This window comes from Oncorhynchus mykiss, chromosome 9 (genome assembly GCF_057628025.1).
Source record: "Oncorhynchus mykiss isolate SJ-2025 chromosome 9, ASM5762802v1, whole genome shotgun sequence".
In the NCBI taxonomy this organism is placed as follows: domain Eukaryota; kingdom Metazoa; phylum Chordata; class Actinopteri; order Salmoniformes; family Salmonidae; genus Oncorhynchus; species Oncorhynchus mykiss.
Genome location: NC_143030.1, coordinates 57,644,674 through 57,655,345, shown reverse-complemented (window position 1 = coordinate 57,655,345; position 10,672 = coordinate 57,644,674). Strand labels below are relative to the sequence as shown.

General features: G+C 41.8%; 1 protein-coding gene and 1 long non-coding RNA gene across 2 annotated transcripts; one reads left to right on the top strand and one right to left on the bottom strand.

Moving 5' to 3' along the window:
• Positions 1-1,031: 1,031 nt before the first annotated feature.
• On the bottom strand, positions 1,032-4,100 carry LOC149981271 (uncharacterized). Its single transcript, XR_016483333.1, has 2 exons — positions 3,529-4,100; positions 1,032-1,351 (listed from the first exon to the last, which is right to left on the bottom strand). It is a non-coding gene; the product is annotated as an uncharacterized LOC149981271 (long non-coding RNA).
• On the top strand, positions 3,313-9,556 carry otud3 (OTU deubiquitinase 3). The gene is made up of 8 exons (XM_021616205.3): positions 3,313-3,512; positions 6,235-6,541; positions 6,809-6,957; positions 7,121-7,233; positions 7,651-7,773; positions 7,896-8,025; positions 8,294-8,484; positions 8,855-9,556. The coding sequence occupies exons 2-8, from the start codon at positions 6,333-6,335 to the stop codon at positions 9,011-9,013; spliced, it is 1,074 nt and encodes a 357-aa protein (XP_021471880.1). The 5' UTR covers positions 3,313-3,512; positions 6,235-6,332; the 3' UTR covers positions 9,014-9,556.
• Positions 9,557-10,672: the final 1,116 nt, after the last annotated feature.

Here is a 10,672-nt window from a genome sequence, read left to right as displayed (position 1 = left end):
GAACAGAGAAGGAGTAGGATAAGAGTATGGCTAAAGGCTAAAAGAACTGGTCGTCTAGTGCGTTCGGAACAGAGAGCGAAAGGAGCAGATTTCTGGGTGCGGAAGAATAGATTCAAGGCATAATGCACGGACAAGGGTATGGTAGGATGTGAGTACAGTGGATGTAAACCTAGGCATTGAGTGATGATGAGAGAGGTTTTGTCTCTAGAGGCACCATTTGAGCCAGGTGAGGGGGGTGGAACAAAAGGGCTAGCTAAGGTATATTGAGCAGGGCTGGAGGCTCTACAATGAAATAAGACAAAAATCACTAACCAAAACAGCAGTAGACAAGGCATATTGACATTAGGGAGAGGCATGTGTAGCCAAGTGATCATATGGTCCAGTCAGTAGCTAGGCGAGCTGGAGGCACGGCAATTCAGACAGCTAGCAGACCAGGGCTAGCAGGCTAGCAGATGGGCCTCAGGGGGACGTCGCAATGGACGAGCCTGTTGAAACCCCCTCGGACGGTTACGTCGGCAGACCAGTCGTGATGGATGAGGCTTTGTGTCGGCAGCAAAGGGTCCAGGCCAATTGGCAAAAGAGGTATTGAAGCCCAGGAATTGTCTGATGGATTTCTTCGGCTAGCCGGGACATGGGCCTAGCTCGAGGCTAGCTCCAGGCTAACTGGTGCTTTCTTCGAGACAGAGACGTTAGCCAGGAGTAGCCTCTTGGATAGCAGCTAGCTAGCTGCGATGATCCGGAGTAAAGGTTCAGAGCTTGCGGTAGGATTCCAGAGATGTGGTAGAGAAAAAGCAGCCCGATATGCTCTGGGTTGATATCGCGCTTTGCAGACTGGCAGGAATTGACCGGGCTGAGGCTGGCAGATGTCTGAGTTAATGGTGATGACTGCTAGCACTGGCTAACTGACTACTAGCTAGTAACAATGAACTGTATAGGCTACACATAGTAAAAGGGGCATCATGTTAACCTTGTTGATCCTTACCTTCTCATATAGGGCTAAGGTAATGAGTAGAGCAGGTATAGTACATCCCTTTACACTTTAAACAAAGCAGATGCTTTACTTTATGTACAAGATGTCAATGCATAAACAAATACACAACGAAATACATTCCTAGCTTGTAAACCAGAACACATAGTTTTAGTTTCTAATTCAAATCTCTAATACAACTGGGAAGGTATACACTGGAATGTGTTTGTTATATAGACCGTCTTCTTTCCTTCCAATGCCTGCTGATGCACTTTTTGGTCCTGAGGCTACATCTGTGACAATGTCTGATGGTATTCTCCACAGCAAACACTCTCTGTCCTCCTCAACCCACTCCTCCTCCACAAGACTCTTTCCAACTGCAATCTGTCATAAGGAGGAGAGGACTGGAAATTAGGGCCTGCATTGTGGGGCATCAAAATATAACACATTTTCACTTTAACCTGAGTCATACACTGTAACACACAAATTTCTGACATTAACATGATTCAGAGCTTGTTTGTTTGATGACTGTTGACTGTCATGTACCAACTAAATTTTCATATCTCAGTTGGTAGAAATGCAAAGTTGTTTTATAGCACAGAAAGCTTGATCTGAACTTAACCACAACTTTAATAAGTAGGCCTAGCCTACACAATGACCAAAGATATGCAACTGTTGTAAAGATGATTGCCAAGGGGTTGTCTTTCCCTGTTATTGTGCCCCACTCTATCCCCAATTTCTCTACATCAACATTAGCTAAACCATTCTTGCTTAGTGAAAATCAAGTAATTCATATTTATCAATACAGTTGAAGTAGGGTTTTTTTTGTTAGCTGAATGTTTTACGAATAGGTCATTTTCAATAAAATGTCACAAAAAGTTGTAGTGTTCGATTTCTCTGTTGTGAAACAAGGAGACCCATAGCTTTTCTAAAACCATTGACAACTGTGTGCTGTTTTCAAGGGATTGTCAAATACATGTTAACTATTTGGTTGTAATATCATCACCTCCTGAAGAGCAGTCAGACCTACACATTTCTGATTATTCCATGCAAAACAATTGCACACATTTAGCTCTATCATCAGTTATACAACATCAACTGATCATGTAATTTCAGACATGTAGGGTAGCCTCATGATATCTCTTAATATAGGCCACCATTAATTGGATATTTGAGTGATTTTTAATACAAGTGAACTATACCTGACAACTATGAGTGGTTTAGGTTAATTTCACATCTTTTGTGGGCTCTGCCTATCAAACAGCAGCACCACCATTTACCGTGGTACATAGCCGCGGGAAGTAGGGGTGCTGAGGGTGCTGTAGCACCCCCTGAAAATCATAATTTAAAACATATATTAATATAAATATTAATATATATTTTCACAAAAGTAGTGCACTGGGCCTTTACTAGTATCAGCGGACCAATATAGACATCTGCAGGATTCAGTAGTTGGAACTGTACGAGTTGTGGCCCTGTCCCTTTCTCTGCTATTGTCATTCTAATAGAATCCAGAAAGAACAAAACCCAATCCTCAAAGGTGCAAAGTGATGGACAAAGACACAAAACATCCACATCAAATTAAATAATTTCTTGATCAAATAACATGGAAAATATTACTATAACATCCTTACAAACCACTTATTGTACATAGGCTGGTCATCTAGGTTTGGTACCTGTAGACCTGAGTACGTTGAGACATCAAGTGGATTGTGATGATATGTGGCTCAGTTGGTAGAGCATGGTGCTTGCAACACTAGGGTTATGGGTTTGATTCCCATGGGAGACCAGTACTAAAATGTAGGCCTTACTACTGTAAATTGCTCTTGATAAGAGCACCTACTAACATGTACAATAATTTAATAGACCGTTTCAGTTAACACATATAAATAAGTTTCAATTGCTAAATATTTAAAGGAAGTGGAAAACATATCAAGCAAATATTTTATATATTCCACAAGTATTATCAGATTAATTGTTTAGTACAAATAATTATCAGACTCAAATTACAAATGCTGGTAAATACTCAAATACATTTAGTAAAAAACATTTTCACAAAAGTAGTTGTTTTAACAGACCAATATAGACATCTTCAGTGCGGGCATTTTCTATTATGCATCATTGATGTTTATACTCATCATGAAAAGCTTGCAATTACTTGCAGTATAACTCTGATGATACAGCTAAATGTGCGCAATTGTTTTGCATTGAATAATCGGACATTTGTCGTTGCTGATTATGCTCAATAGGTGACGATATTAAAACCAAATAGTTATAACATGTATTTAACAATCCCTAGAAAACGGCAAGTAGTTTGTCAATGGTTTTAGTGGAGCTGGGGGTCTACTTGCAGCCAGATCAAACGTATTGTGACGTTTTATTGAAAACGACCTGTTGATATGATTTGATGCACTCACACTTCCGTACTCGGAGATGGTGGCGCTGAACAGCAAATGTAAACAAGCTCATGAGTCAGATCTTATTTAGGTAAAAATAACGTAGTACAGGACGTTCGTTGAGTATCATCGGGTGTTCTCTGTGGAATGTGAGTAACTTGTTACCTTCGTTGTATTCTGATGGCTTGACATGTATTCACTGTTGTGGTTAACTCGAAATCAGCGAGAACGAGACTGGAGCTAGCCAACTGGCTAACAAACATATCCAGTAGCATTAGCAGCTAACGTTTGCAAACTAGTTACCTAGCTAAAAAGTCGGCTAACCTAGCTTTCTTGCAGTCATATCCAGCTGACATAACAGTTGCTCGTAAGCTAGCTAGTTGCTGATCAGCGAATGCAATTAGCTATAGCTAGCTACGGTAACGCGTCAATTGGCCAGTCCACTAACGTCAGGCTGAACACATGAAATGTTTAACACCGCTTTTTTTTCTGATAACTAGTTCATTACATCCGCCGTGCAGCCCAGTTTCACAATATTACCATATGTCCCAGCTGCTTGAAGTAATCACGAAAAAACAGGCCTTATTTTGGTGCATTTTTCACCCTACCAGCTTCTATTAGTTCTATTGAACACGGTGGCACCAGTTCGCCTCCTGAACGTTCTATTCAATTAATTTGCTATGGCCTCGCGCTAGTGTTCCAGTTTAGCCAACGTTCTTTTGCCGTTTTTCAGCCTTGGGTGAATTTAGACTCGTTCTATTGTCCAGCCTACTGACGCAGCCGTAGGCTCGCTCAAGCTTGTCGACATCAACCCGTCACAGAATTAGGCATTAGAATATAATATATACTAATATAATTAGTAGTTTAATAGGATCTCTATGCCCTGTCAGCTGTTGCTGTTGTCCAGGATGCCAGGTCTACCAGCTAGCTAGCATGACAGGTCCTTGATCATGACTCAGTTCCATTTCATTGCACATACACTACATGACCAAAAGTATGTGGGCACCTGCTCCTCAAACCTCTCATTCCAATATCATGGGCATTAATATGGAGTTGGTCTCCTTTTGATGCTGTAACAGCCTCCACTCTCCTGGGAAGGCTTTCAAATAGATTTGGAACATTGCTGAGGGGACTTGCTTCCATCAGCCACAAGAGCATTAGTGGGGTCAGGCACTGATGTTGGGCGATTAGGCCTGGCTCGCAGTTGGTGTTCCAATTCATCCCAAAGGTGTTCGATGGGGTTGAGGTCAGGGCTCTGTGCATGCCAGTCAAGTGTTTCCTCACAGATCTCGCCAAACCTTGGCAAACCAGATCTCGCTTTGTGCACTGGGGCATTGTCATGCGGAAACAGGAAAGGGCCTTCCCCAAACTGATTCCACAAAGTTGAAAGCACAGAATTGTCTAGAATGTCATTGTATGCTGTAGCGTTAAGATTTCCCTTCATTGAAACTGAGGGGCCTAGCCCGAACCATGAAAAACCACTCCAGACCATTATTCCTCCTCCACCACCAAACTTTACAGTTGGCATAATGCCTTGGGCCAGATTCGTCTGTCAGACTGCCAGATGTTGAACCGTAATTCGTCACTCCAGAGAACGCGTCGACTGCTTCAGAGACCAATGTTAGCAAGATTTACACCACTCCAGCCGACGCTTGGCCTTACGCATGGTGATCTTAAGCTTGTGTGCAGCTGCTCGGCCATGGCAACCCATTTCATGAAGCTCCCGACGAACAGTTCTTGTGCTGACGTTGCTTCCTGAGGCAGTTCTGTGAGCTTGTGTGGCTTACCACTTCGCAGCTGAGCCATTGTTGCTCCTAGATGTTTCCACTTCACAATAACAGCACTTACAGTTGACCTGAGCAGCTCTAGGAGGGGAGAAATTTGACGTACTGACTTGTTGGAAACGTGGCATCCTATGATGGTGCCACTTTGAAAGTCACTCAACTCTTCAGTAAGGCCATTCTACTGCCGATGTTTGTCTACGGAGATTGCATGGCTGCGAGCAACAGGTGTGTCTGAAATAGTTGAATACGCTAATTTCAAGGGGTGTCCACATACTTTTGTATATATAGTGTAAGTCATTGGATAAAGGCGTCTTCTCTATCGAGTAGTTTTTTTAACCGCCCAACGCATCGTTTGCGGAATGGTTTTGGAAGCATAAGGATCTTATCTTTCATATCAGCGAAAAATAATAATACAAGGAAAGGTTAAATAGATACTCCTTTTTACAGGGCTTAGGGTTAACTCAGTGTTCCCACATGACCATATCTCCATGTTACAGTGCTTGTTTAATGAAAAAAGACATGCTAATTAGCTATCTAGTGTGCTCCAAACACTTGATTCTAAGCATAACTCAGGAAGTTTATCAGAAGTGTAGTTTTGTGGATTGAGGCACCCATAGATGTATGGCTCTGTGCAGAACTGCTACAGTAAGTATATATATTAATTTTAAGGATAGTTTCTCGCTTATGAAATATAAAGGCCATATGTTTCGAAAGCTATATCACAAGCGATGATTGTTGACGTTTCTGAACAATAAAAAACAGCTTTGGGATTGTAGTTCACATGAGCCAGTCGTGGGCGAAGCAGAAGGCTGAAAACAGTTAGGAGAAGGCAGAATGCTGCCTACAGTTTGAGAGCTAGACAGCTACATCATAATTAGCTAACCCATTTGGAATTGCAATTGCCTGCTATGCCACGTATCAACTGACTGTAACTAGCTAATATGAACCATCTTTTTGTAGCTGGCTACTATCCCAGTTAGTGTATGTGAAATGTGGAAGTAACTAAGTTGTTACACGTTGTTGCTCATTTTCTAAGTTGCATTCAAACTCTCGTCTCTATTCTTTCCCTCCTCTTTCTGAAACACAGGATTCCACCTGTGTGGAAGTAACCCAACTGCATGTGCCAGTGAATGACGGAGAGATCTACTGCATCTGTAAAGATCTGTGTCTGTAGGCCCGGCAGCCATGTCTCGGAAGCAGACAGGAAAGCCAGTGCGTGGGGGAAACAGGAAGTGTGACGCGGAGCGGAAGCGGGATGAGCGGTCCGCGCGCAGGGCAATCGCAAAGGACCGTAAGAACCGCCCCCAGGACAGGGATGATGGAGAGGAGTTCGTCAGCTTCTCCAACCAGCTCCATGCGCTGGGGCTCAAACTGAGAGAGGTGCCTGGAGATGGGTAAGATTCAGAGAGAGAAGGACCACGTTCCAGGCTGACTACATTGCAGACACTTGCCAGACCTCACAACGCAATAGGTATTTAACATATCAGCTAACCACATATCATATGATATAGCATTCTGATTCCAGACTGTAATTGATAATGTGGCATGCAATCATTGGTTGATGCAATGCAAAGTCTGAAATGTAGTCAGCCTGGAATGCCACCAAAGTGCTGTTCTAAATGTATGTTATAACGTTGACTAATACTGTGTCCGTCCTGTAGTAATTGCCTGTTCCGGGCTCTGGGTGACCAGTTGGAGGGACACTCTCGGGGACACCTGCGCCTGCGCCAGGAGACTGTGCAGTACATGATGTCACACCGGCAGGACTTTGAGCCCTTTGTGGAGGATGATGTGCCCTTCACACAGCATTGTAAGGAAATGGCCCAATATGATAGAAACCAAATACTATTTGCATGTGAAAATGTTGTTGGCTGCCCAAGTTTCTGATAGCATGCAAGTCAACCTAAATATTGTCTTTAAAGGTCTTGTCACTAATGTTTTTCTCTGTTGTTATGTTGTTCTCTTCCTCTCAGTGTCAAACCTCTCCCAGCCTGGCACTTTTGCTGGCAATGATGCCATCGTGGCGTTCGCCCGCAGCCAACAGCTTAAAGTGGTCATTCATCAGCTCAACACCCCACTGTGGGAGGTAGTAACCTCAATGACACCCTATTGCCCATATAGTTTACTACTTTTGGCTAGAGATATTAAGCTGTATAAAGGGTATAGCAATGCACAATTGGGTAAGCACTTTATTTGACTTTGTTTGGGATCTCCTTTAAAAACAATCTCATTAAGTAAGCCTATTTTTTTAGTTTATTATATTTTTTTTCTGAAAGAACAATAGGAAAGTAAATAAGGGCGTAGTACAAAATAGAAGGGTATAAATGAAAAAGTCAGCGAGGAGAGGCATGAATCCCCTGTTGCGAGGTGGTATATATGGTCCTACCACGAGACTACATTCTGGCACACTACTGTTTTTTAAACTGAAGTCCTCTTCTAATGAAACAGAATGTACAAAATACCCCTATTGATAGTTCCTACTCATTATGTTTCCTCAATTCAGATAAATGGCTCTGAGAAGCTGGTTGGCCGAGAGTTACACATTGCCTATCGCTATGGAGACCATTATGACAGTGTAAGACCATTCGGTGACAACTCTGAGAGCCCTGCTCAGCTGCGTATAGAGGTACGAAAACGACCCTTTCAACTAAAACACACTACTAAATATTTTGACCTTTGGATTAGTCCTATTCTCACAATTTCCTTTACCCCCCCCCCCCCCCCCCCACCCCACTCTTGTCCCTTCAGAATCTACATAATTCGAGTGGGCAGCGTGAGTTTGGTGACAGCCAGACAGACAGACGGAAAGCCCCCTCGCCCACCTCCTCAGAGGAGGACAATGTGATCCTAAATTCCCTGAAGAACATGGGCCCGAACTGTGAGTGTCTTCTCCCCCAGTGCATTCTGATTATCAGTGTCTACTAGCTGTTTGGGGTCCTTTTCTAACCCCAACTCCCTATCAAACTTTAATTTGTCTGCAGTCTTAGCCTACCTCTTATAATAAACATTGCTAATAAATACAACTGATGTTTATTGGCTGTTTTGGGGATTTCCATCTTTTAGAGGGAGCTACCAACCAAAAACCTCTTGATAATGATCAACAGGAGCATCTGATATATATATGTTTTGTGTGCTATGTCTCTCAGGTGAAGAGGAGAATCTGTTTCAGCTGAGTGTCGCCACAATCAACGCTGGGTGGCTGTTGGATTCTGAGCTATCAGCCCAAGTGTGTCACGGCCAGTGTGCCTCGGGATCATGCTCTGCGTGTAGAGAGGCAGCGACAGAATGCAGTGATCACAAACTTCCACCTGATGGAGGCAACCTACACAAATCCAAGGTAAGATGCTCAAATTCTAATTATTTAAAAATATATATTATTTTGTAATTTAACACATTCTATTCAGACAGTAAGGAAATTAGATGGGGAGACAGGCAAGTTGGAGAAACAGTGGGAAAGGTGAACACATGGATTGAACCCTGGTCTCATGTGGGGAGTTGTAATAGTATATGTGTCGTGTCGGAGAGTGTTATTGCTATACGACGGCTCTGCACTCAAATCCCAGTTCTGTATCAGTATTCTGAGTCTGTGCGACTATTTCAATTCAAGTTTCAGATTAAATAGACCTGCATTTCTCAATTGAATTCAGAACGGACATGAAGTCTCCCCCTTTTCATCTTGACCCCCTGATTTTCAACCCCTCTCTCAGGCTTCAAACAAGCAGAGGAAAGAGCAGCAACACTTGGTGAAGAAAAAGCGACAAGAGGAAAGGCATCGACAGAAGGTTCTTCAGAGCAAAGGAACACCTGACCAGAACCTCTCGGAGCCGGTCACTCTAGTGCCAGCTCTAAATACACTTACTATATAGACAGAGCATAGCCAAATAAAGCAGCGGTTGACAATGTTTTGCACACAGAATCAATCTCAATCACATTGGATGACTTTCATATACCCTTTAGTTTCTTTGCAAATGTATAGTGCCTGCGATAGGGTGTGTGTGAATGTGTTCAGGGTTGTGGTTGACTATGAGGATATTGGTGTACATAGTTTCCTCTGTAGAGTCAATACAGTGTCTCTTTCTATGCTGGTGAATGAGGGATGATGTTGACATTGACCATGCAGTACATCTTGGCCTCTGAGTTTGTTTTGTGTTGAATTTCTCTGATTACAGCCAAAGAAGAAAGGGAAGAGAGAAACATCATTGTAAACAGAATTAAATGTTTTGTGAACAATACTGAAAAAGTTTAGGTGACTTGTAATGAATTTATATTTTATCTGGTTAATGACAGTTCCAGTATTATTGATCAGGTTTAAAGAAATACTTAATTTGGGAGATTTGCTTATGAATGATTGTGAAGCACTCTGTCTTGTATGACATGTAATGTGGCAATAAATGAACATCTTTACAGTATTTGATTTCATTAATATTTTGAAATATCTTATTTTAAATGTATATTTTTTTACTTTTTGATTAAGTACAGTATGTCAATGACTGAATCAATAGATATCTTCAATAGCTGATACAAGATAACGTTACATTCTGGTAGGCTGCACTATTATTTTCTGTGATAATTTGGGAAATATTTTGGCCAATGATCTTCTCAAATTACAAGTATGTTTTATAAAACTGATTTATTATTTTTCCATGGATAATGTAGATTGGAGCAGTATCAATGTTCTGGATGTTGACTGACTCCTCCCCTTTACTGTGTACTGTGTCACAATAAGGGTGCATATATGACATCAGTGGTCCAGGCTGCAAGCATAGAACACAGTTTCACTCATAAAATCATTATGACTCAAGGTTAATACACTCTCCAATGATGTTCTGAATCTGCAAGGTGGTGAGTACCTCTTAATGAGAACTGTATTGATTTTAATTTGTAGCATTGGTGATGTGGTTCTGAGAGCAACATGTGTGAGAAGCATAATGGTATTAAACAATTTAGGTTCAGGTGAATATAGGAAGCTAGAGGTCAAGCAACATTTTTTAAAGCTATAGGGATACTGAATTTTGATTGCCAAGGCAGCAGCTACTCATCCTGGGGTCTGGTAAAATTAAGGCAGTTAAACAATTTTAAAAACATTACAATACATTCATTACAGAATTCACAATGTAAGTGTGTGCCCTCAGGTCTATACTCCACTACAACATATCTACAAAACAAAATCCATGTGTACGTGTGTGTATAGTGCATATGTTATGTGTGCCTGCATGTGTCTGTGCCTATGTTTGTGTTGCTTCACAGTCCTCACTCTTCCATAAGGTGTATCTTTATCTGTTTAAAAAAAATCTGATTATACTGATTGCATCAGTTACTTGATGTGGAATAGAGTTCCATGTAGTCATGGCTGTATGTAGTACTGTGCACCTGCCATAGTCTGTTCTGGACTTGGGGACTGTGAAGGGGCCTCTGGTGGCATGTCTTGTGGGGTATGCATGGGTGTCTGAGCTGTGTGCTAGTTGCTTAAACAGACAGCTTGGTGCTTTCAACATGTCAATACCTCTCATAAATACAAGTAGTGA